The sequence below is a fragment of the Anguilla rostrata genome, chromosome 18 (genome assembly GCF_018555375.3).
Source record: "Anguilla rostrata isolate EN2019 chromosome 18, ASM1855537v3, whole genome shotgun sequence".
Classification (NCBI taxonomy): Eukaryota; Metazoa; Chordata; class Actinopteri; order Anguilliformes; family Anguillidae; genus Anguilla; species Anguilla rostrata.
Window position 1 is genome coordinate 17,169,672 of NC_057950.1, and position 27,877 is coordinate 17,197,548.

General features: G+C 43.8%; 1 protein-coding gene across 2 annotated transcripts in view; it reads left to right on the forward strand.

Annotated features, from left to right (window-relative positions):
* The window catches only part of LOC135245005 (pro-neuregulin-3, membrane-bound isoform), a 357,506-nt gene that overhangs the window by 256,541 nt on the left and 73,088 nt on the right, over positions 1-27,877 (forward strand). For both annotated transcript variants that reach the window (XM_064317746.1, XM_064317748.1), the window contains exon 4: positions 5,716-5,845. In XM_064317746.1, the coding sequence (XP_064173816.1) occupies positions 5,716-5,845 (130 nt within the window). The remainder of the gene's footprint in view (positions 1-5,715; positions 5,846-27,877) is intronic.

Below are 27,877 nucleotides of genomic sequence, written 5' to 3' on the forward strand. Positions count from 1 at the left end.
GAGTGGGAGGGAAAATAGAGAGAGAGAGAGGTAATACTGTAAATACAATGGGCCTCAGCACATTCGAGCTTGAATAGGACCAAAAAATTACATTTGAATATTGCCTCTAAAAAAATAAGAGATTTGAATATATTAAAATATTATTGCAAAATTTACACGAAAATTCCAAATTGCATCACTAACGCACTGCTGTGAAATACGCTTTGGCGCTTCCTGTTACGTCCACAAGAGGTAGCAAGAAGGCAGGCACAAAGGAAAAAGAAGGTTTAATATATTTTGTACTAAAGTATTGGAAAAAATAGATTATGCCGCTAATTATTTAAGCACATATAAGAGTGAACACCTTGGGAGTATTGGGAGTAGCAGTGCACAGCGAATGAATGATGAACTGAGCAACCTTTTAGTCTTTCCAGATGTGGTGAACGAACGAGTGAGCCAAATGATTGCATCTTTTGAACGAACGGAGCCATGTTTGAGCATGATCAAGCCTAGTTTGTTAGCATGAGTGATTTCTTCAGTGATTGGCTAATTTAAGTGGCTATGCATGAGTGAAGAAGCAGGGTCTTTCAGATGCGAGAGGTAATGTTTTAAAATGGAACAAGATGGACTTTTTGCGCGCGCGTGATTTATTTTTATTTTATTTATTTTGCCAATTCAAAAATACAGTGCTAGCATAAATCTTCGAAACACTGCATTTATGAACGCTGGATGATTAATACAACAGTTTCTATTTTTCGTGTAATGTAAAATGTAATGTAATATCAACATAAAAGAAAAGTGAAGAAATAATTAGCATGTTAAACAAGTAATAATCATTACACCTTCCTATAGATATTAGTTCATATCAACATAATTGAGCAGTGTTTCCACAATCTTACTGTTGGAAATTTCATAATCAGCTTGAGCATGTATTTCTTTTTTCCAGTATTTTTCTGTGTACAATGATAATATTCATGCGTAAAAAAAATGTATTTTTTTGTTTTATATACTGTATTTTAAAATACTACTGGTCACATGATGTCATTACCACTCATGATCAAGAAGATAACTGCTTCAAATACATTTTTACTGATGAAAATAGCTCTGAGAAACAACAAAAGATGAAAAGGCACAGATAAAAGTTTTAATAGTACGAAACTTCTTTAAGCACAGTGTTTTCATAATTTGTGCCAGTACTATATGTGAATATCTTATCTAAATTTGACAGCACTATGACACATCAGAGTCAGGCTGACTTACCATCTCTTCTTCTGCTGGGTCTGCTTCACACAATTAACTCAAGAAATAACAATCTACAGACAACTACATCTGCACAACCCACATCTGGACACGTACATGCACATCTACCTTTGTACTCGCACCTGGAAAGACACACACACACACACACACACACACACACACACACACACATACCATTGTACCCACAACCTGGACACACACACACGCACACACACCACTGTACCCACACCTGTACACACACACGCACACACATACACACTTAGCAATGGCTACGTTGTTAATGTGCAATAATACACCAGCTCAATGGTGTAGGGATATTTAAATACACACAGAGCCCAGCTGTGGATCGGTCCTCTCCTGCCGTCCTCTCCGGCATCGCCGCCCGGCTCACTGCCCCCGCCTCTGTACTGGCAAAAACAGATTATTGGCTGGTACAAATGAGCCCTATCATTTCAGCGAGGCCATTTGCCTAATGGAGTCAGTGCTGAGGTGAAGCGCTTTGCACATACTGCTGCTCACGGGCCATGAAGGATGTTCTCATTTCCAGCCATACGAATTAAGCTAAAGCACTGTAGCGATATTAAGAGGAAAGGGAAAAACAAATCTGCCAACATTTCCCTGCAGCTGACCACGCCACGGGCGGCACCGCCAGACTCCTCAGTAATCCCCTAAACGCCGGGGACCGTTTGCTTTGAGCAGTCAGACGCGGGGAAGTATATTCCTGGAGTAATGTTGTGTGACCGCTTGGTGAGGTGGACGGTCCAGCAGTAGGGAGAGTCGTGGATGTTTTATTTATTTATTTTTTTAATTTTTTTTTTTTTATGTGCCGCCCAACGTGGAACTGAGCATGTCCAATTCCCACCCTAATTTGGAAAGGCCAATTGTGTTCAACCACAGCCGCGTTCATGAGTGAACCTCGCAGCCGATTGTAGACGAATAGCTCAGTCTCCTCCGAAACACGTAGTGTCTCACATCTGCTTTTTTCACACCCCGCAGACTACAGCTAAGCTCGCACAGAGTGGAGTCTGAGGAAGACCTTTCATATGCGACTTTACCATGCAGTCCACGGGCACCTGAATGATCGGCGGTGGTCACTAGATAGCGATGAACGCAGACCCTTGACTGACTGAGCCCATACCCTTAGCCACACAGTCACCAATTGTGCATTGCCCTATGGAGGTATCGGTCAGTTTGCACTGGCACGGTCTGGATTTGAGTAGATACTATGTGGCACATCTGTACCCCACAGCATGAACCAAATGAACTCAGTCGACAATTTCAAAGAAAAAGTCAAATCAAGGTATTCCTCAGAAAAACAGTGTTTTGTCTCCAGGAGGAAGAAACCAGCCCTGCTCAGTGCCTGCGCCATGTTGGCTCTGCCACACCCCCTCTTCTTCCCCTCTATTCTTGCAATCGATACTATGTGATCTCCGCTATCAGCCCTGCTGCAGGGCTCTCTGGGGGTATGTCACTTCTGAAGGACACTATTGCCACGGCGCCCACCAAATCTCCTCCCTTAACCTGATCTAAGCTGGCTCTGTCCGCAGCAGGAAGGAGAAAAGGAACACAGACAGTGAAAACTCGTCTCTCGTCCCAGCATGCCTCTGTAAGAGCAGGAAGAGCCGCCACGGCCCTCGCATGTTAAACACAAGGACGATTCTGCTCAGACCACAGCCTTCAGGATGAGAAGCTGGAAGAACCAGGGTTGCTGTTGAAATAAATCAAAAGCCCCCCCCCGACGCAAATACACACACACACCAGCTTCTAAAATGTTACTTTGGTTTCATAGTCAAAATGTTTTCATTTGGACACACAGTAGAGGTAAAGTCCACATTTGCCAGTTATCAGAGACATGCAGCACAAGTATCATTCACACACATTTCATGGTCTCCACGTCATAGAAACAGACTGTGGAAATAGCTCAGTCTGGTGAATGTATACCAGGGTTGCCAAACCTCAGTCCCAGAGGGCTACCGTGTCTGTAAGTATCTGTGGGTTCCTTTCCATCAGCATCCAGTTAAGGTCTTGAGAAGGAGGTTTGCTGGATTCTTTAGCCAATTAGCCACTTAAATTAGTCATCACTTGTGCTGAAACACACCCAAAACCAGACATTGTGGCCCTCCAAGATGGTGTTCAGATGCCTGTGATGCACACAAAAAATCAAGTGTAAGATGGAGATCCCAGTGATGGAGAGGGATTGGCACCCTTAAATTCACTACAAATCACCTGGTCAAATTGGAATATGGAAACCCGTCAGAGTATGAGGAGTGATATTTTAAGTAGACACATTAATTAACTTAATTTTAATTAATGAATAAGTCATTTGAATTTTAATTAAAAATTCACTTTAATAGTCATACATGAGCAAATGATGTGGAAAGACAGAAAGGTAGAGTGGCTTCCATTGTCGGGTCAGTTGTCATGTGATGGGCTTGGTTTCCTCAGTTTGCTTGGTCTTATCAGTACCCCATAAGATCCATTGCAGGTGACACGGTGCTGTCCTGTCCACCACAATGTCTTTTTTAGTTAACATCAAAGCTTTATTTATTTTTGCATGAAATGACAAATAACTGTGGGCCAATGGGAAGCCCGTGGGGCCACGGTAGGGACACGGCAGGAGACGGTATCGCTCCAGAAAACCTGATGAATTATTGACTTTGATCTGATGCGTTATTCAGAAGGCCACGTTTGCTTTGTGCCGTCGTGGTTTTCCCTTTCGAATGAACGAAGCCTAATTTGTCATGTGCAAATAAACCTTCCCTTTGCAGCTTTTGCACACTGTGTCTTTGAAGCCTGTCCTCTCTCTGCAGGTATGTGCCCTGCAGTCTGACCAGCTGCAAATCTCCATAAAAAACACATACAAAGCGCATTGTGAATTCTACATTCAGACTAGCACGCGCCTGAAAGCATCTCTGTGGTCAGTGTCGGCTTGATGCGTCCGCAAACCTGGAACGGTTAGTAATGATGCAAGTCTTGGAACCCAAGTTAGAATGTGAAGCATTTAAATTGAATAATCGGCTGCAGTCTGTAAATTGTGGTAGATTCATCTTAAAACGGTCCTTTTGTAGCTGGAGTGCAGCATGTCCACTGAGGGTTCTACAGGACCTCTTTCATGCTGACTGCTCCAGAGAACAGGGACAGCTCCAGCCTGTATCCTATGCTAACATGATCAGGGAAGAGCTCACCATCTCTAATTAAATCTCAGTATGTGGATTCTCCCATAAACACATTGGATCCCCCCATAAAAAACATTTGTAAAAAATATATTTTTTTAAATTGTATTATTTCTTCTGTTTTTACACTGAACAAGGCTCCTGGCGAACACATAAAGCTCTTGTAATATTGCTTTGACATTGTAGCCATGTTCCGTTATCGCTTAAACGTTAATACAACTTGTCGGGGACGTGCAGTTTAGGCCTGGGGACAGCATTGTGCTGAATCCATCCTGGGGCTCTCTCCTGGTTTCATAATTGCAACGACAATCAAAAGATGGGGCTACATGTTCTCTGTTTCTCTGTTCAGGGCTGCTGTTAATGCGCTGATCTCTAAAACAATACAGCTCCCCGTTGTTGAGTTAATGGGCTAAAGTACTGACAGAGCGAGGAAGCTGTGATGACAGCGTTGCTATTTCCGCCACAGAAACAGGGCTGGATGGAGAGGTTCACTGTGGACCAGTCATAGCTACTTTCCAAAATTTTGTCTTCTGTTGTAAAACACAGGTTTTGGTGTGCATAACATCCCTGATTGACATTTTCTAAATACCTAATACCTAATGCATGAATACATTGTCTGTTGGGAGGCATGCTAATGTTAAGGTGTGGATTTGGGATCAAGAGTGTGTGTGCACTTTTCCACTGTTTTTTTTAGGCCTTCCAGGTATTTTAGTTTATCTCATGTTCTCTTCCGAAAGAGAGTATGAGTGTGGGTGTTAATTACTGCAAAGTCTAGTCAGTTTATGTATGAATGGAGAATTATGTAAGCTTGATGTTGAGCAATTTTAGGTCATCCACATGATTTTTTTCTCAGTTAAAAGTTTTGACCGCTGATATTTGGCATTTGTGTCCCTGTGTGCTCTAGTCTCCTAGCAACCACCTTTTCCTCCTCCCTCCTCTACCTCTCTTTCTTTTGCCATCAATTTGGGGGCCTTATTGGTCAGATGCACTGGAGCACTGTTGTCAAAGCAGTTGCATACACTATGAATTGCGAAAAAATGTCATGATGCAAAAAGAATCTCAAGACCAGTTTCTTTTTTTTTTTAACCAGCACAGTGTTATGGTTTACCTGCTACATGGAATTTTGTGTTAGTTGTAGAGTCATTCTGGTGCATGGAGCTGGAACATAGCTTTGATTGTGTGTACAAAAAAGCAAACAAAATGGAAGTACACATGTAGTATAGTTGATGCCCCACTGTATATCCTGTTTTCTCATTGGTAAATATTAGTGGTAATAATGCTAATGCCTCTCTATTCCCCACAGCGATGCCTACATCCCCACCACTTCGTTCAGAGCACTTTAAGCCGTGCAAGGACAAAGACCTGGCCTACTGCCTGAACGGGGGCGAGTGTTTCGTCATCGAGACGCTGACGGGATCGCACAAGAACTGCAGGTAAGCCTGTTCCAGGCGGTGACCACCGTCAGCCACCAAGTCACGCTGGTGACAGAGGATCCCTGGTCCCTTTCACTGTGAGGCTGATTCTGTCATTCACCAACCAATCAGCTGCTCTGCATCCTCTCTCTCTCTCTCCCTCCCTCTCTCCCTCCCTCCTTCTCTCCATCTCTCTCCCTACCTGTTTCTGTCCTTCTCTGCCCTCTCTTTACCTCTCTCTTTCTCCATTTCACTCTGTCCTCTCTCCCTCTTTTTTACCCCTCTCTCTGTCTTCTCTCTCAATCTCTCTATCTCCATCAACTTTCTCATAATTTCTGCCTATTTCCCCCTGTTCCTCCCCCTCTCTCTGCCCCTCCCCCCTTCGCTCTCTCTTCCCTTACCCTCCCTCCCTCGTCACCCTGCCTCCCTCTCTCTCGCCCCTCCTTCTTTCCTTCTCTTTTCCTTATCCCTGCCTCTCTCTCAGTTCTTCTCTGTCTCCCCTCCTTTTCTGCTTCCTGGGAATTGTCACTTCCTCGTCACCATGGTGACTGCTTATGAATGTGCGATGCTGTGCTGGCACGCCCAGTGAATTCTCCCTTCATTTTTGTTCCGGTGTCTCTGCTCCCGACGCTTTGCATCTTGGGATGATCTGAAGGCAGCACACTTTGGCGCATCGTAGTCATCCACGCACAAACCTGTTCACCCGCCGTTGGGTTTCACGTTGATGTCTGGGTGGGTGGCTGTCTGCGTTAAACCAGAAGGTCACGGGATCTCGAGCGGCTCACGATTATTGATGGAGATGTTCCATTGTCTTCTTAGCTTGGCTGCATTCAGAAATCACATGACACCCTGCTGTACACCCTCCTGACATCAACTAGTTGCATTTAAATGCATTATTATCATTATTATTATCATTATAATTATTATAATAATAACAGCAAAGATGGTTGTTTGCTGCATCTCCCCACTTGAGCAGATTTAATTCGGGTCTTTCCTCATTCTTTTGTGATGGATAAGATACTCAGTATCCGTATCATCAGGATATTTGAGAGCAGGAGAGGAAGGTCATGTTTAAAATATGGATCATTTAAACATGCTATATGAGTCATTGCCTTGGAGCAGGGGCCAGAATAAAATAAGTAATGGGATTTAACCAGGGACCATGAGTTATGTGATTGGACCAGGGGTTAAAGTAATTTGATTGGCGAGGAGCCAGAGCATAGCATGCAATATGAGGTAGGTGATTGGGCTAGGGGCAAGACTAAAGCATATAACACGCGTTATGTGATTGGACCAGGGTTTAAGGCAATAGTATTGGCCAGGAGCCAGAGTATAGCATGTCATATGAGGTATGTTTTTGGCTAGGGGCCAGAGTAATGCTTGTAATATTATATATATGATTGGACCAAGAGCCAGAATAAGGTGTGTAACATGTGGTATGCCATTGGACCAGGGGGTTAAGATAATTTGATTGGCTAGGGGCCAGAGTGTTGCATGGCATATGAGGTATGGGTTTGGCTAAAGGCCAGAGTAATGCTTGTAATATGAGATATATGATTGGACCAAGGGCCAGAATAAGATGTGTAACATGCGGTATACCATTGGACCAGGGGGTTAAGATAAGTATTGCATGTCATATGATGTATGTGTTTGACCAGGGGCCAGAGTAAGGTGTGTAATATGACGTATGTAATTGAACCAGTTGTACTGAGTGTGTTACCTAGACACTTGAAATGAAGAAATCTATGGCGAGAGTGAATGTGAACAGTTTCTCCGGATCCAAGTGTTAAATGTAAATAATAAACGATGCACTGCTACAGCCTGTCCTTGAGAGCTGCAGTGTTCTTTTTTCTACTCTTTGTAGTGCTGTCTCTCCTACAGAATGTCTGTCTGACTGCCCTGGCAGAGGCGGGATGGAATAATAAGGAACAGGGGAGTAACTACAGCTGTAAATTTGCAGCTATCCTGTTTAATTAAAGGGAGCTCCTGATATGTTTGGGCTTTCGATGGTCTCGCCATGCTGGGCATTGTCCTGAGTGCGGGCTTTGGTCTGAGTTCAGCTCCTCATCTGTAGGCACTGAAACAAACGGGCGGTTCAGAGAAGAGATGAAGATTAGCTGTGGACCTCTGTGGGCTCCCCCGAATCTTTGAGCTTGAGCTGAGATGAGACCCAAAGCAGGGATGTCCTGCTAATGGCTGTAGGCCAGATTGAATGGACTCGCGGTAGTTAATGCCTGTTGTTTGGTTCACTTGGGTGAATAGGCAATTTCAATAAAACATTGTCAGTTTCCCAGAAACTTCCACTAGGGTATTAATTGGATGTGGCAGGACATCGTGAATCACATTAATGGAGAAGACATCCTCTTCAGGGTTTTTTTTCTTTGTTTTTTTTATTCTTTTTCTCCATTGGCTTGTGCTGTTTCTGATTAAAGTTACCATTAACTATTGTAACTGTTGCTGATCAAAATCAGTGATGTATTAATTCTGTTTGTGACATCACTGAGCTCAACAGCTTTGAGGGATTCTGACATTTTCATCTGACAGAGTTCTGACATTTTTGCCCGTGATAACATCGCAATAATACTGCAAGGACAGCAGGGTTCTGACATTTGTATGAGTGACATTAGTTCTTTGAGGAGTGAAGGATTATTGCATTCAGACAGTGAGTGGACAGAGATAGAGACATTTTGTATTCATCAGTGGCTGAACGCACTGCATAAATGAGGATGTTGTTCCAGACAAGGACAAAGGACAGCGACAATAAAACAAAAAAACCATTCAATTTTTCAACAGACGATGAATCCGAACTGCCTGGATATAAATTTTAAAGGGACATTTGGAATTTGTGTTCTTCACAATGGTATTAAATTGCAGCGACATATTGAGCTTGTCTTGCTTATTAAACCAAAGCTGTATTTCCTCGTAGAAACCATTTTGGGTTATGATTGTGTCTTACCATCCTGAGCTGAGCCTGTGGTCCAGTGTGCCCCATAGCTCACGTTACCAAAGCTCTGCTACACTCTTGAAGGCCAGTAAATCTACTTAGCCCTAAGCTACATTATGGACAATCGCTTATTTATGATGCGCTATTGGGCAGCTTGTGCTTTTCGGCTGCGGATGCTGTATACGGCCAGCCCGCCCCTTTAGAACACGCACCAGCAATTTCCTCAGTGCGGGGGGAAAATGAGATAGCATCGGCACCACTTCCACCGCGCAAACAGATGCATCTTAATATTGCCACCCCGGTTCTACACAAACAGGAATGCTTAATAATTTAAAAAACGAAGCCTTTTCTGCTTTGTTTACCTCAAATGTTCTTTTCCTTTAATTCAGGGGGGATGTAAATGCTACGAAACGCACTGTATTTTGAATACATTTGCACCCATAAATAGAAAGCACCATATGATTTACACTGACTGATTTGCTCCTTGCTATTTTTTCTGATTAATTTGCGCCGCCGATGACAGTGGGCCTCTGAAAGAATGGCATTATGGAGATGCAGGGTTTTCTATTTCTGACAAATGACTTACTGTTGTTCAGCACATTTGCTCGTAATATCCGAGAGAGGTGCCCTGCCTCTGCATGATTGAAGAAGCACATTTATATGAATATAATTTAGTTTTTTTTTTTTTGAATGCGCAAAAGGAAGTGGTCCTTTGTGGCTCAGTTGTGGGAGAGCTGTTTACTGCATTCACGGATATGACTGTATTTATCCACTCTGAAAATGTAAAAGCGCTCTGACAGCCTGTAATGCCACCACTTTCAAAATCCTTTCAAATCTTATATCTTCCTTCAATTCGTGGGAGTTTTACTTCTTACTAATGACTCAGCAATTAGTCCCCAATGCATAAGGAGGCTGCTGTATAGATGGTATATTTAACCTTGTGACTGCAGGTGTTTGCTTTTTCAAATGCTAATGCGGCCCAGGTTGGTTCAGAAAACTGTGTGTCCTTGAAGAAATGGAGTGCAATTTGTGTGCGCTCTCCCCCTGAGATGGACAGCTTCATTCTGGTATTGGCAGAGGTTAAAGGTCAGTTTCTGGTGAGGCTATCTGGGGAGGAGCATGGGTGAGTTTGGCTTCCTAAAACCCAAGAAGGTCGGGAGCTCACAAATACAAAAGAAGTCCTTGTGTTTCTGATGTGAAAGACAACTTGCTTTTGACTGGTTGAAACCAGTCAGTGATTGTCAACTCATTATAGCCCCACCCATGATGATGTTCATGAATCATAATGCTCTCCCATTGCAAGCACACTTTGCAGAAATCTAGATGCTGGGGTGCTGATTTAGAAGTGTAGTCAGATCAAAGCCTTCCTAACTGTGTCCGCTTCCTCAAGACTGCAGGCCCAATGCACCACCTTGCTAATTTATCTCTTCTTTGAGGCCAGAATTCGATTTGTCTGCAGGGAAGCTGCTGTGAACTGGGCCTCCTGTTGCTACGAAGGGGGAAGCTAAGCCTTTTTTCCTCTCTGCTGTAGCCTGGTCTGGCCTGGCTGTTCCTTTTGTAACTCTACAGCCGTACAGGTTGTAGCCTAGCTCTGAGATCAGACCACTGCCCCTACTAAGAACAGTGCTGGGAGACGGAATGTTCCGTCAGAATGTTCCGTTAGAAGTCAGCTCTGTCTCTCCTGTGAATGAAGAGCTAACTTGCTCTCATGGAAACGCGTTCATAAAACAAATCCAGCAGCAGTGTACTGATAAGGTTAGGGACACAGGCCTGGAACTGCTGGTTCAAATCCCCGGTGGGGCACTACTGGAGTCCCTGTGAGCAAGGAAATCAGCTGAATTGCATCAGTAAGATATCCAGCTGTGTAAATGGAAAATGTCAGTTGTGTAAGTGACTCTGGATAAGGGCATCTGTTAAAAAAATCTTATGAAAAATGTCATGAATTATGTAATGATCTTAGCACTGATACTGTGGGTTCACACTCTTATATCCAAAATAAACAATATATCTTTTATCACAGAAGTGCTTAGATCGTAGACATCATTATTCACATATAGAGCTAGATCCAGCCACATTTGCTCATGCACACACACACACACACACACACACACACAGAGTTAGGGGGAATCCCAATACAGAGAAGAAATCCTCTATCTCATGCCTACATAATTGGCATTATTACATAAAGCCAACATGCTTAATGATAGAATGAAACACGCTTAATGAAAACCCACATGCTATGCACACGGGAAGCGCATGCCTTTGCTGCAGTCCCATCGTCTGATTTGAAATCTGTCAACTGGGGCCAGACAGTCAGCATGTGGCAAGGGTTTAAAATGGGCCGTACAGGCGAGGAGGAGGAGGAGCATAGAGGGGACGCCTCCTCCTCACCTGAGACCAATGACAGCAGAGGAAAAGAGAGGTGGATGGAGGGCAGGACTGTGCCAGCACCCAGGGCATGATCAGCCGTCGTGTTCTTACATTGACTCGAGGGCAGAAAGCATCCAGACGAATCGGCCGACAGGCTTGGGAGAGTAAGTCCAGATTCATTCCCACTACAGAACCGTCACGTTAGTCATCCCTTCTGTTTCCGGACACATCCCACAATGCCACGCTCTCTGCCGCCCCCACCTCTGCCAGAGGACTGGCGCTTCTGGAACAACTGCCATGGGCATTTGTGTGGTAGGGATTCATATGCCTGTTGCGATTAAGTCAATCACCAAAGAAGAGGTGGCAGTGGATGAGGAAGAGGACAAAGAAGAAAATCATGGTGTCAAAATACTACCTTGTACAACCTGGATGCCAGTTCTGGCACATCAAGTGCTCCAGTGTTTGGAGTGACCTGTGCATTCAGGGCAGCGCTATTAGATGTAAATGTTCTTTTTTTTCCTGAAGTAATATTATGATTTGACAGGCACGTATTTCATTATGTATTACATTGTCAGTTTTGTTTTGAATTAAGTCATGATAATAGATTTGGAATACCTGCCACAGCACTGGCTGTAAATGAAATGGCACGCTGGCCCTTGAGAGTCTTAGGAAGGTGGATGTCGGCACCTGAAAGCGGTCCGCGTAGCGCGCTGAATCCGAAATGCCCCACGATTCCCTGCGTGTGCCATGTAAATTGATTGCATGTCAGAGATGATGGAGGAAGCTGCCCGTAAGTGATGGATGTTTTCAGGCCCGATGCGTTTGTGTCGGGGAGAATGCCTGGGATGAGGGGCGAAATATTGCATTAATGGATGCGCAGAGGTGTTTAACGACGGTCCCGTGCATGGTTAAGCATGCGCAGCTGCACAGGGAATGTAGACTTAGGAGGGTTGAAAGGGGAGGGGTGGCGACAGTTAGCAAGGTGTGCAATGGAAATCAAAAGTGTCTTTTTACACAAGGGAAATGCTAACATTTGCAACGGCATTCATGTTCTCTGGTGTTTCTGCCACACTCTGATTAAAGTTGATGCAATTATGGCTCATTAAAGGCCTATTTTCACTTGCCATTTGAATCAGGCCTGTACAGGGTTATAACAGCAAGCTTGAGTGTGATTAGTCTTTTGACAGTTGATATTTTGTCAGATGCTTACTTCCGAGTTTGGTAGTTAACCCTGCTTATCTGGAGCATAGGAGGTTGTACAAACTCTTTCCCTTCAGACTTAGATTAGCATATTATTAAACTCAAATAAAGGTAGTTAATTTGCATGTGCCTAACATCATGTAGAGGCAGGCACTCTTCAAGCCGTCCTTGTTGACATTACCAATCTCAATGGAATATCAAATAAAAGATGTAATTAAGTGTAAGCTGTTCGCCACAAGATTATTTTATTTATTGCATGTGAAGAGTGAATGATTACTGTGTTTCTAACTCTGATGCAATCGGGGAGATTTTGCCATAGGAAGCTGCATCACTGATATCTCAACTTTGCCAATGCCTATTCTGTGCATTGACAGACTAATTAGGTAGGACTGTCTGTAGGATTATGGGATTGATCAGGGAATGGTTGTATCAGGGATTGGAACTGAATTACTATAGAAATGGAGTCAGATGGCTGGTGTACTGCATCCCAATCCCCATTTTTAGTTGGAAAATGTGAGAGAGACTGAGGGAGGATAGGAATTGTCTCCAGTTCTTATTCCTCTCAATGCTGTTGTCAGGGGAGATGTTCTTTCACAGGTAAACATGGTTGATGTGCCAACACCGACTAGAAAAGTGAGATGGAGGCAAGAGTGGTATCACACTGGGCTCATCCTTCAGTCAGGGGGTAATCCTGACTACTGGGGGCAGGGGCGGGGTATGGAGGGGCAGAAACTGGCCTTCTAACCTGCAGGCAGAGGACAATTTGACAATTGCGTGCACACACAGACTCAAATACACATTCACACGCACGCCATGTCTCTTCTCACCATTTTTGCAAGGGCAGGTCTCTCTCTCTCTCTGTCCCATCACATGGGCAGAAGTACACAGCAGGTTTACAGCACTGTGGGGACGCAGGATGCAGGTCCCCAGAGAACCAGGTACAGGGCTCAGCACAGTGTGTGCTTTCACAGGTCAGTACAGAAGCATCCACAAGCGCATCGACCTGCTGGTCTAAGTGTGGTGACAAAGGGCTGTCGTTCTCTTACTCTCACGCAATCTCTGACCTGCCCTGTGCTGAATCATTATCAGGAAAATAATTCTCAAATCTTCATACCAGTTTTGTTTTTGGCCTTTGGTCTTTGATTCCCAATTTTGAATTGTCGGGCATAATTTTAGGACCATTGCATTGCTGCAACATATTCCATTGGCATAGCCAATAAGCCGTGTTCCTGGTCCTTAAGATCTTCTGAGGAAGCAGTGCTGTTCTGCGGTTGCGTGTGAGGGGTACACACATGGGAGAGCGTGAATGCGAGCCGGTTGGAATACTTAATGGCCGTTATTCACAGAGGGCAGCTCTTTCCTCACATGTGACCTGCACTGCATGCATTCCCTCTGCTGAATAAGGCCTCTGATTGGACGTTGATTAACATCGCTGGCTCATTTCAGTTCTGACTCTGCCTCGAGGCAGGAGATTGCATGCAGTACAGCCCCTCCCCGCTCTCAGGTTTCAGCTGATTAGAGGCGACTCCATTGTTATTTCTAATTAATGTGATTTAATGAGATAACGGCACCATTGTGTTCTCTCTCTGCATTTGATAAATAACACAGACTTTCTAATTAACACATAGAGAGGAGGCACATCAAATTATTGAACACCATTCACCGATTCAGAAGGGCAGTTTGAAAGTGGTAAAAGGGCATTTTGAATGTCCTGCCATGTGTGGAGGTGGTGGGCACGCACACACACGTGCATGCGCACGCACACACACGTGCATGCACACGCACAGCCCATTCCAATCAACCTTGACACTGTAACCTATCCTCCATGCCCAGCATTCGTGTCCTCGTTGTAGTTCTAAACACTCAGCCTGGAAAGGCTGCCTTGCGCAGAACAGAAAAACAAGGAAAAATAAACTAGGCAGCCGTTCCAGAAATGCTAGACCCTGATGCAGGCCATTCAGTGGGCAGATATAGGCACTTGAGGGGAATGGTGAAAACATTTTCACATTGTGAAACATTTCTCTTTCTGAGAAACCCTTTTACACTGTGTTGTGCTAGAGTTCTAAGCAAGGCAGCAAATGGAGTTTTACCAGGAACACACAGGCACGCATGCACCCACGCACACACACACACACACACACACACATGCATGCAAACACACATACAAACACACACACACACACACACGCACCTACATGCACCTACACACACACACACACGCACACACACGCACACACACACATACACACGCACATGTATGCAGGTGTGAGGTGAGAATGTTTCCTGAGCTTAAAGTTGTACGAATTGTACTTTTCAGAAAATGTTCTTAAGGTGGTAAAATATACATTTTGTGCTGTTTCAAATCAAGGAATCTATTTTCAAGTTAGCATGTTTGATGTGCTAATAACATGCAAATATATGCAAATGAACTACCCTATTGCAAAAATTCTAATTGAGTTTACGAAGCAAAATTGCTGTAAATAAAGATTTATTTAGCTCTATATGTTTTTTTTTTGTTTTGTTTTTTTGTGGGGTGGGGGTGGGGGGGGCAAAAACCTGGCTAAATCCCAGAAGCTTGGGAAAATGGAAAAGAGAGATATTAGGAAAAGAAAAGGAAGTAGAGAGGGACAGAGAAAAAGATGCAGGGAGTGTTGGTGAGGTAGGCTGAAGTCACAGACACACAGACAGACAGAAGGACTGATGAGGAGCACTATGGATTTAAATATTAAAGCATTCCATAGAGTGGTCCAGCTCTGAACTGATGGCTGATGTATGTAGTCACTTGAACACGATTTCTGTGCTGAGCATAGCTTTCCAAAAGGTTAGACGAGTCTGTCCGTCAACATATCTATCGATCGGCTCATCTATTGATAGAGACGCAAAGGAAGGGGCGAATTGATTTTCATTTTTATTTTTTTCTTTATCTCTGCCTTTATCTGCTGGGGTATTTCTATCTCGTGCTGTCCTGGTGTATGTCTGTAAGGATGATGTAATCTTTCTTAGCCCCGCCCCTGTTTCCTGGATGACAGCATTCACGCGCAGCGCGGCTATGCTAACGCAGGGCTTTCACACAGAGCTGTGGCGCTGTGATACAGCACTGAGCCAATGTCACAGCAAAGGGATTCTTTTGGCTTCAAAATGAGGAATGATTCCTTATTCTAAAGCAGCAGTGGCAGCCATAAAAATGGAAAAGAATTGTGAATCTCAAGACAAGTTAATGCCAGGCCTTTTCTCTTCTCTGCATGCTGACTGCCGCAAAAGGGGGTTTGTTACATAATGCTAAATAAGGTCTCGGATCAGCCATTGGGAGTGCACAGATCTTGCCGTTTGTGTTACGGTTTTTTTTTTTTCTTTTTAATTATTTAAAACATATTATTTCTTCTCCAGCTTATTTGCATTTTCTACTAACCTGTAGAACTGAGAATTGAAGTACAAAAAAACTTTTTTTTAAAGGAACATGATCCCACCATGTTTTGTCTCAGATTAGCCTTTTAAAACCTAATTGGGCTGCACTGGTACAGTAGTTGTTTAATTGGAGTATGCAGTTGCTGATTTGCACACATTGGAGTTCCCTCTAAATGTCATGATGATGGATTTAAGCTGGAGCAATGGATCAAGAAATGTCCCTTTTCATTTATTTTATTTTTTTTACAGGTGCCATGAAACAAATAAATAAAAACACATTTGATTTCCAAATGTAGAGATGAATATTAAATCCTTATTTTGGTGTGGTGTGCTGGTGTGGGAGACAATAAAGTTAATGTGAGTGTTAGCAGATATTGGTAGAAATAGTTAGAAATATGTGCTGCACCAGGCTTTTAGCCATTGTATTTTTTTTGCAGTTGTTTTATGGATAATTATGGTTTCTTTTAGTAATGCTTCAAATGACATGTGGCTTGCTGATTTTCCAATTTATAAAGACATTTCCCAAAGTTCTCAATATGAATCTGGACCTAAGCTGTTCGCTAAAGCTGCACATTAAGTTGCACGTGTCTCTTTAATGGTAGAACATGAAAGGTTTGTAAGTGCTTCTCGAAATTTATAAAAAGGAAAAATGCAAATGCTCATTTTGATTTCTTTCATCTTTACAACCTCCTTTGTAATATGAAGTAATTAAATTATGAATAATTAGCCAATAAGATTCACCTGTGCCCTCTGGGCATTACTGTGGGTGTAAATCAGTAACTAACGGAAAGGCCACTCTAGGACAGAGGACTCGAAAGAGAGATGAGGTCACCCTTCTCCAATAAAACAAGAGCTTTCCTGCCAGGCAATCACATATATATTACCCTTGCACCTTTATAAAAGTACTGTAAACAAAAAAATCAAGATACATAATACTGAGTTCTACTTTAATTATCAAATGTTTGAAAATATGCTGCTTTAATGAGACTAGAATGAATCAAAGTGATCATTTTCCTCTTATTGCTTAATAAAAATATGTCAATCAAGACAAGGCATGGTTTGCCTGTCCCAGCCTCTTTAACCTGGATCTAGATAGAACACCATCACCGGAATCACTCAGGCAGTGTGAATGTGAGTTAAAGCCTTTCCTTGATTAGGACAAGTCAAAAGCACTTTATATTGAACATGCCGCATAACAGAACATGAGGTTTTGATGAAGCCGGGTAAAGGGGACTGACTGACAGCTGTCTGTCACCCTTTTAATCTCACCTTTTCTGTGGAACTCATTCACCGTGACCCACAGACTTAACGTCTACGTAAGCTTTGAGTGTTCTCTCGCAGCTGATTAATTTGTAATAGGTTTATATTCTGTGTAAGGTTCCACTCCATTAAAATTCAAGGGATTAGTGTCAATAGTGCATTCCCCTTGGACAGCTCCACCCCTGGTGGGGACAATGCACTACACGTGTGAGATAAATCTGACATGAAAAACTAAGACCGCCGGTAACTCCCCGTTTGCACAGCTTTGCGCCGGCTTCCTCCTGGGGTTGTTTACGGGTTTGTTTTCTTACACATGGTCTCCGGTTCGCACCGTATGTACATGTCAGCGGAGAGGACCCTCTGGCCTTCAGTCTGTTCCTTTGCTTTCGGATTCAGACAGTGACATGAAATGATGATGGTGTTGGTTTTGTAAATTCTGTCAAAAGAGAGCAGCGTTCCCTTCCCCTAAAGAGAAGGTTTCTTTTAAAGCTAGTTTAAAATTCAGTTAGTTTTTTTTTTGTTGTTGTGCCTTTTCAGGCCAGTACTATGCTGCTCTGGGTTGCTTATTTTTTATTTATTCATTTTTATTTATTTTTTGTGAGCCTCGATGAAAACTAAAGAGGAAATTAATGAATAAATAAACAGCTTTGCAATTCAAGCTCAGCCTTCAGATTCTTTAATTGGTATTTTAACAACCCAGTTGATTTTAAATACTTTTTTGAAAAATTAAAGCCCCAGACTCCTTCATTTTCTTTTCCATTGCCAACCCATTCAGCCTGTAGTTTTACAGCATGATGGCTCTCTCTTATTACTTCATACGGATGAAAATAGCTTTTATGTGTCCTCCTCTGGATGTAGTTATACTACAGAATGGAAAACAAATAAAATGTTGGTATCCATCTTATAATATAAACAAGAGCCTGATGTGTGAGGGGCCTGTTTTACACCCAGCTTGTGGGTCACATCTCCGCATGTTGGCCACACTTTACCTGTCACTCTCCAGAACCTTTTATTGCCACCAATACTGGCCTCCTTAAGCTGATGCACTGCAATACTATTGTGGCCATTAGCCAAATGGACGTGATTATAACCAACACATTTACAATGGTTCCATAGCAAATACCATGCAAGTGTCCTCTTTTCTCTTAAATTTTACAAGCATGGCTTTGCACTGGCTTTGTTTTTAGGTATTACGTTCACCTAGCTGTTTTTTCTCCCAGTCTAGCAGCCAGCTAACTACAGAGGCTAATTACCTAATTAGATCTTGGACAGTACAGCTCAATACAAACTGTGTGCTCATGGTTACTGTCGTAATTAAAGATTTTTCCTCTTATTTTTATGGAGGGGTGGAGCAGGAGTTTTATGTTGTATTAATGCGTGTGAATTCAAATGTGTTCATTAGATCAGATTATATTTGATGTATTGTAGTATGAAATAATTCCCTCATGCTTCAGAGCCATTGTTGTGAACATCACCCCAGTCATTGTCTCTGATTATTGTAATTTCAATATTTACTGGCTGATCAAAGACTCACTGAGCTTGGCCTCTGATCAAACTGAATCTATGACTTGATACAAAGGAGTAATTATCCTTATTGCATCATGCTTTTATTTCGGTTTTCGGGGGCTCCAGGATTACACCAAATGGGGAATTTTGTTTGATATAGCCCTACCTTTTGTTTTGACACTTCCAGTATCACTGGGCAGATGTAATTGCCTGTGAATAATGACAAATGGGTCACCATGGAAACATGCATCTTCAGAAGATTGAAGCACTGCCCTTTTTCCTCTGTAGTCCCCTGCAATATGTATGTATAATCAGTACTAGTAGTTGTAGTAGCAGCAGCAGAGGTAGTAGTCGGGGCAGAAGTAAAAGTATCAGTATTAGTATGTATTATCAATATGCATTGGTGGTATGCAGTTTTTGATTTAATCATTATTTTTTCAAGGAAGGTCTCATTGAGATACATAATCTCTTTTGCGAGACCTGTCCAAGATGCAGCACAGTGAATAAAATGTTGTGCGTCTCATTTAAAATGCCTTGTCTTGCCAATTAAGTCTTTTAAATGAAAAAATATGAAATTGAGAGGTAGAGAGAGAAATTGAGAGTGTGCGTGACATCAAACCACCTACATGCCAGATTTTTATTCACACTGTTATTCTGAGCATCTCTGCTGAGAGAGAGAAAGAGAGGGAGGGAGGAAACGGAGATGAGGGAGAGAGTGAGAGTAAGAAAGAGAGAGAGGAGAAGATGGAGGAGAGAGTGAGAGAGAGAGATAAAGGGAAAGAGAGGGATAGTGATGTGAGCAGGGCCAGTCTGTCACCTGTGCCTTCCTGATTCTCACTCTGTGGGGAACCAGACTGCTGACCCTGAGACAGACTCAATCATTACCTCTCTACCAAGTGGCCAAGGCCGTCCCACCCTTCAGGAGTGATTCATCACCACAACCAACCAAACACGAAAAAAGGCCATCCAAATGATGAGTCTCATTACCATAACACTCCCCCCGCCCACAGGAGATTCCTTTTGGAAATGCGGCTTTTTCAAGGCCAAAATCCTTCATTGCGTCGTCGGGCTTGACGTCAGGAGCTGTGTGGTGCCAGCTTCTTTCGGTGATGTAGCTTACATTTGTGGGGCTTTGATGAGGCTGTCTCTGGAGATGCCCGAGGGTCCTTTCTGTAGTGCGAGTCTGCCACTCATAATGGGAGCGGGGGGAGTGAGGGCGGTGGGGGGCGGGAAGTTGATGAGTATCAAAGGCAATTAGGGAAAAAAAAAATCAGCGAAGCAATATCCGTTGGCATGAATCATATATCATACTGAAGCTCAACGGTAATTTCAAAGGAACTAAGTTACTAAAGTGAAAAAAATAAAATAAATGCATTTTTTTTATGTGAAATCGGTTAATTGCGTTTTCATTTTCTTCATATTTCTCAACAATACCCCTGAGATAAAACTGAACAGCACGGTGAAATGCTTTCATCACCTCCACCTAAATGGCTGAATTATATAGGAATCCTAATTAATAAGAAATCTGCACATTAATATTCAAGTTTTATGAACTGAGTGAGAATAGAACCTGAACAAAAGACAGTGGTGGCAGACTCTCCTGTGTGTGTGTGTGTGTGTGTGTGTGTGTGTGTTTGCGCATGCATGCATCCGTGTGTGTGAAATAGTGAGTGTGTGTGAGAGCGTGAGTGTGTTTGTGAGTGATCTGTGTGAGTGTGTGTGAGAGAGTGAGTGTGTTTGTGTGTGATCTGTGTGTGTTTGCATGTGAGAATGAGTGATACAAGCTCATAGTTGCGACAGTGAGGGTGATGCGTTTCTGTGTGCGCATGTCTGTCTGTCTGTCCATGCATTTGTGCACTTGTCCGCGCATGGCCTTTTCCTCTCCCCATGCGTGTCAGAGCTGTGCCAGCAGGTTCCCCAGTAATGGAACGGTGAAGCACTGTCATTGCTTTGTGATGGGGCCACGGTAATTGCAGCTGTGGCGCTGTAATTGTAGACTGGGAAGACTGAGGCTAAAAGTAATTACATAGCTTTAGCCTGGATGTAACTACTATTTTGTGGTTATGCTGATTATTCAGATGGTGATTTTCTCAAAGCCGTGTTGCCTGGTCTTAGCTGAATGCTTGGCAGCGAATCCGCTGAAAACGCTATCCTCCTGCCTCGTTCCCCGGCTCGAACCCTGGCCACAAGGACTGCATTGCCCCGTTTCTCTGTACTCATCAATATACTTTATCATTTTTCCTTTACTTTGCCATTGTATTCCCTTTATTATTATTGCAGTTAAACAATTTATTTCCTATTTATCACTTCAGCGTGTATTTTGGCAATGTGAGCATATTCTTGTCATCGCCGATAAAACAGACTGACCTTAACTGACAACAGAGAGAGAGAGAGAGATAGACGGGGAGGGGACAGAGAGTGGGAGCATTTGTTCATGCTTAAAAATGACAAAGTGCTTCTTAGCAGCTTCTTATTTCAGTGGATTTGAGGATTCCTGGAGGTCAGCCGATGCTTTATTTCAACCACGACTTTATTTTACCCAGTTTGGAGTTTGAGGGAGTCGCCATTTAACGGGCCGGTCGATTTAAAACATAAAATAAGACAATTCCGTTGAATTTATGTGAGTCCGTAAAGACAGAGAAGCTTGTTTGCCTATGGCTGGATCAGCCAATATAGGCAAGATTAAGACATCCAGGGTCTTTGGAGAGATGCAGGCCAAGATGTGCTGTTTTTATTGGGGACACAAAGTTACTTTATAACACCCCATTAGCACAGGCGTCTTTGGCTATGAAGATGTAAGGAAGAGATCAATATTTTGTGGAAGAAGTGTGAAAGTGAACAGAATTACTTTTTACACTGGCAATAAATCAGCTCAGACCCGTCTGTAGCTAGTCGAGTGAGTTCAATAATGCATCATCAAGCTAGTAATCATTTTTATTTCATGAATTTTCTTGTAGGGTGGTCTAATTCTGTGAGCACAATGAAAATCTCTGTCGTAAGCATGCACACATGCAAAAGCATGCTCAGGCACAAACACACACACACACACGTTTGGATGGCTGCGTTGTGTATGGCAGTGTTCAGAACCATCCTGTCTGCACTGGAGTGCCGTTGGTTCGAACCCCAGACCCTGCAGCGTCGTTATCTGAAAGGTTTTAGCAGCCCAATCAGCTGCGTAAATGGTTTTTCATGTTATGCGATGGCTGTTTAGTGCAGTGTTACTCTGTCCGCTCTTTGCAGTTGCAGTGCATTTCTGAGGTTGGGCTGCAGGGGAAAAGCACACTCACTGGATCATCTCTGTCACTCCTAATGTCTGCAAGTGCTTTTCAAAAAGACGTGCGCCGACACACTTTCTGAAAGTCACGTATTAGCCCGCTCCTTTTAATAAAAGGCAATTTGCATAAATATAATTATTTGGTATGTCGCAGGCTTAAATGAAGGGATGGTTTCAGACAGGCTGAAATAAAATCTTGCAGATCACAGTTCTGATTTGAGTCTTGGTGATTGTAGAAACTGCCTCATGCACTCACACAAGCATTATTGCATTCACACACACACACACACCCATGCAATGACAAATGTGTAATACAAGCAGAATTATAGCCCTGATCTGCAGTCTGCAGGGCATGAATTACAGGGATAACACTGCCACACGCAACCACACAAACACATGCACACACACACACTTCACACATGTGCACACACCTACACACACACACACACACACACACACACACGCAGCCCACTTCCACAAGTACAGCCCGTGCAACAAATGCAAATTTGCATGTGCATTTGGGAACAGTGTGTCCTACACAGTTTCTCAGCAGAAACTGGCAGTGAAGCCGATCGCCAGCTTCATTTCCGCTCCAAGTGGTGCTCAAGCGCAACAGATGGACACATTCCTGGCCGTCCAGCTGAAAGCAGCTTGTGGACGTGCATATTTGTGGCTTCAGAAACACGCCAACATTTACATCTCCTCCCTCCTCCCACCCCCCAGTGCTGTCGGGAAACTGTGCTTCGCGGAGCTTCCACTTGAGGGTGCTATACTGCATCGTTAGACATTAGGGTGGCAACGTAGTTCCCCACATTGCTTCTAAAGCTGTGATTTATTCCAGCTGGCTGAATGCGCGGGCACACTGCATTGCTGTAGTTGACGTTCTTTGTGCCCGGTCACGCTTCACTGATTGCCACATCATGTATCTCTTCCAGGTGCGCTTTGTAATTGTCCCCACCTACTGTTTTGAAGGTGGGTTTGGGACCTAGGGGGTTTTCGTTCATCAATAACAATATAATAATGATTTAACAAGAGGAGAAGAGACCCCTCAGTGTGACTGTTCTCCCACCCTCCCTCTCTTTTCCTTCTGTCTCTTCTCTCAGCCTTGAGGGAAGGTCACAGAGAAGAGAGGAGAGAAGGAGTGAGGTGAAAAGAGAAGAGCTCAGGGATGCTCAGTGAGTCTCTGACGCACCCCCCCCCCCATTACCTTTGGTGGGGTCGGGGCGAGGCAGGGTTTCAGGCACAGTTTAATGCTGTATTATTTTCCTGTCTCAGTCTTTTTAAATAATGACCTGGAAAAGAGCAGTTGGAAAAGTCCCAATGAGACATCATTTGAGAAAGAGGGAGGGTGTTAATGTATAGCAGGATCTGTGTGGTTTCAGTTCCCTGTTCCTGGAAATCTACCATCCAGTATGTTTCCATTTCAACCCTAATTTGGCACACCTGATTCTACTCATTAAAGCTCAACGAGATCTCTAGCTGTTGCATTAGGTATTCTTTGTTAGGGTTGTAGTGAAAACCGACAGAATGGTAAATATCCAGGAACAGGGTTGGGTAGCCCTGGTCTAGAGGTTTCTGATGGATTTTGGCTTCCTTATCTTTGGGTCAGACTCTTCCACTCCACTAGAGGCATCCCAACCAGGCACTTGTTTTTGTTAGTCATAGTTACAGAGTCACTCCAGGTGCACGGTTAGATGTGAACAGAGCAAAGTGTGCTCTATCTCTCACTTCTTCCCCGGTCTGTTACGGCCTGTTCTTGACCCTACCCACAATGCAGCACAGAGCCAGGACTTGATTGGCTTGAGGTGAGTGAGGTCATTGAGACTTTGATTATGCACAGTGCAGATGTTGCAGAATCACTTGCAGCCTGTACATCTTTTTAAAAAAGTCCCTGTTGGTTTCTGTCCTGGTGACGTACAAGATACCTTTGAGATCCAGGGCCCATCTGTGGCTCAACATTACTTTAATTTACGAGTTCTGCAGACCCAGGGAACGAAGACCTCGAGGGAGGGTGGGCTTAGGACATCTTCCCTGCGTGTCTTCACATAAAAAAAATGTCCCCTTATAAAACACCATGCTTTGCTTTGCAGTTCACACTGCACTGCGTTATCCAATGAGCACCATGTGTTTAAAACTACTGGCCAATGAGAATAGAGTATTGCTGCTGATAGAAACTGATCAATAGTTTTTTTGGTTTTTTTCCAGTCCACACGCATCACCTGCAAGCTATGCACATATACTCCTACAGGGGCCAATAAGCAACACAGATGAATCAACCAATCACAAAAAGGCAGACACCCTCACATTGCATGATTTGGCCCCTGTGCTGTGTCTCTTGCCCAGGTAGGAGTTGTCAGATGCTTCAAGAGTCAGTGCTTATCAGAGCTACATCCTCCGTAGGCACATAAAATCACTCAAGCGATCATGTGGACTGTAGATGTGAATCCATATGTGTTTTATTCACAGCCACAATTATGAATTACTATAACACCCTCTATAACTTGCATCATTAATGCCAGTCCTAAGTGCAAAACTGAAATTGGGCTGCCATTAGCAGTGAAAACATGCAATTACCTCTGAACAAGCCAGACATGTGATGTGACGATAGATGGCAGAGCCTTTATATAGGCAGAATTACAGCCCTGATATCCAATCTGCAAGGCATGAATTGCAGGGAACACACACGCACACACGTCACCAGCTTTCCATTTTCTTTTTTTTTTTCTTTCACCTGCTGGACCCCTAAGAAAGGAACTATCATATTTTTAAACTTATTTATTCGCATTTCGACCCTAGCCTGTATGAAGGCGGTTCCATATCCAGTTTCCCCTTCACCCTCTTCACAGGGGTAGTTTTCCCCAGGGTGTGAGGGTCACGACTTCCGAGATAGTGGAGGGTGAACGACTGGTCCCCTTGTCACTGTGAGCTTCAGTTACGTTCTTTACTCTGTACGGTAGCTCACTGAAACGACTTAGCACGACAATATGTGCAGTATTCAAAGAAATGCTAGTGCAGGTCTCGTTATTATCTGGATCCTAATACATACATAACGGTCTGCTTGAAAGTACTGCATAAAGAACCGCTAAACCTCTGCTGGAGGATACTTCATTCAAAACAAGACAATGTAGATACTGAAAGTCTGTTGTACAAGGATACTTCTCTCTTTGGCTTCCAGAAAAAACCACAGAGGTCATTTGATGTTAATTTGAAAAGCACCACTTTCCTGCTGCATCCCAGTGTGCATGTGTGTGTGTGTGCATGCCTGTGTGTGTGTGTGTGTGGGGGGGCCGAGAGAGAGAGACAAGGTCAGAGAGTAATTAGACTTTTCTCTTCAGACCAGAGGATACATCAAGCCTTGGGAATGAAAAGTGATTATCTGGTGGTAATTGAATCCCGGTGCAGCGCTCTGAAATGAGAATGAAAGAGGACGGCAGAGAGAGGAGGAACACAGGAAAATTAGAGTTTGCGCAGGAGATACCAGACCAGGTAGAGCAGCTGTAGATCCAGGCATGGGAAGGGTAACAGAAACTGAGAGATTTAAGTGGATTCCCTCTCCCTGGAATGTAGGTGGTTGGGTGTTGTCTGCTCCTCCCCCCCCCCTCCTCTCTCTGTCGCTCCCTCTCTCCCTCTCTCATACACTTGGACACACTCTCACTCATTCCTTCTCAGGCTCTATGCCTCAGCAGACAACAAATAGCTTCCATCCTTGATCAATTGGGTTATTGGTTCAGGTTTAAAGCTCGGTTAATCGGGCTGGTGGGTCTGTTGTTTGTAATTAAGATTGTGTGAATGTTTCTGAATAAATAAAGCATCAGTCAGTGATGGAAGAAAAGCACGCAGGTGAAATAAATACTGCTCATGAATAAATAATGAATGGGGATTGGATTGGGGCAGGCAGGAAGCACGGGATAGGGTGTTGCGAAAAGGGAAGGAAGCAGGCAGGTCTCGCTGTCTCCTTTCTGGTCCTCTCATCGTTTGCCATGGTTCATGGTCCTGCCAGTGTTGCATTGGATGGAGATCTTATTTTAGACAGGAATTAATATTTTTAGGTGCCATTTTGTTGCTGTTGTCCATTACAGAAGCAGAAAATATTTAAATATCTTGCACTGAAAATGGCATCCATTGTGAAGTGAAATTGCAAAACCTTATTGTAATCTTGATAAATGAATGCGCATTTCCTTTCATAACAATTTAAAATGTATGTATGCCTTACTCCTTTCTGCAGTGGCAGTGCTGAGAAGACAGTGGTGGTTGGAGATTGTTTTTGCTGTGCTGTGCGGAAATGTCTCATTTCTGTCTGGCCACACCACCGTTCTAATCTCAGCTGACCGTACACGTACTGTGCACTGGCTGGAAAGAGCTCTTTATCTTCCAGAAAAGGGTTTTTACAAGCACAAGCTGTCATAAACAGGGGAGTAAAAAATGCCCACAAATAAAGACCTGTGTTTATTGACTTATTTAGATGTGCCCGGTGTGATGAATTTGTTTGAGAGTAAATGCTTCTTTTATGATTTGTGTTGCGAGCCACAGCAGTGTTACTCTCCCCCGCTCCCCTAAGGTAGTTAATTTTTGTTTTGAGAGGCGAGAGGTGGAGGAGAGAGAAAGAGCGAGTGGGGATGGGAGGAGATGAGAGGAGAGAAAGAGCCGGAGAGGAGGAGCGAGGGAGGAGGAGCAGGAAAGATGACGGCAGGCGCTGGATGAGGTCTGGTCTTTGTCTCAGGCGCTGGGAATTCGAGGCGATGATCTGCCTGTAATTGAATCCCTTTGATATGCGACGCATTTATTTCTGCAGCAGTGGTGCGATCGATAGGCGGAGCTAATCTAATATTCACCTAATCTGCTCCCTGTGAAACCCTCCATCTCCATTCATTCTCTCTCTCTCTCTATCTCCCTCTCCCTCTCTCTCTCTCTCTCTATATATATATATATATATATATCTGTCTTTCTTCTCCCCTCTCTTGGTGAGATCAGGCTGCAGTCCCAATTTGAGTATTTTTGGAGTAGGGCTCCAATTAAAAAAAGGAAACACACCTGCATTATATCAAGATCCCACAAATGGTGCAAAAGTCATGTCCGGAGGCTGACTGGGACATATTAACAGCACAGCTGTGGAGCAGAGCAGCTCAGAATAATAGTGTGAATAAAAATCTGGTATGTAGGTGGTCTGATGCTATACACACTCTCGATTTCCCTCTGTATCTCTGTCTCTCCCTTTCCATCATTTTCTTTCTCACTCTCTTTCTCTATCTCCTTCTCCCATTGTCTCAATCTCACTCTCTCTTTCTCACACACCACATCTGGAGCAGAGGTCAAAGGTCAGATGTGAGATTTGTGTAGACCCTTCACCGGACAAAAGTCTGAGTAGTTAAGTGGAGATGCTGAGCGTATTAGTTTGCCCATGTCTCGGTGTCAGCTGCTTAAGACGGGCACATGGGGGAGAAACACTGTAAGAGAGGTGTAGCTGGATATTTTACGCTGGGCTCTGGCAGTTGCTGTAGATCTGAGGATCTCCTCGACCGGTCTCTGAAGAGGCGGATTCATTCAGTCACGAGGAGTTCACGCACCCTTTACTCCAGAAATCTACAAGCGTCAGTCAGCGGCGAAAAAAAGGAGACTAAAAAAGTCTATCGCTGAAATACTGATGATTAAGAAGTCCCGTGGGAATGATGAGTCTCACTGACGGTGCAGTCATCTCTGTTTGTTTAGCTCGCGGCGCCCAAGGTCTTCTGGCCCAGTGGGCTGGCTTCAGTTGTGCAGACGGTGACAGGGTGGGTGGATGTTAATGACGTCTGTCCTGCGGAGTCGTGCGGACGCCTGCTTCGCTCCGCACGCCCACGCCGCGGGGACGTCAGCGCTATCCCTCATCTCAGCACATGTCCAGGAGAGAGGGACCACCGGCTGTTTCCAACTGCTGTGTGGAAACAGCCTTGTGCATCGGCCCTGTTTACAGTGGCTTTATCCAGCTCAGATTCTTTATCTGCTGGATTACTGCTCACAGCGCTGCTAAACGGAGTAGGAAGATCTCTCTCGTCCAATCACGCGCAGAGCTTAAGATAACATAACCTTCAATTCTGAACCAGGGCAATTGAGTTGA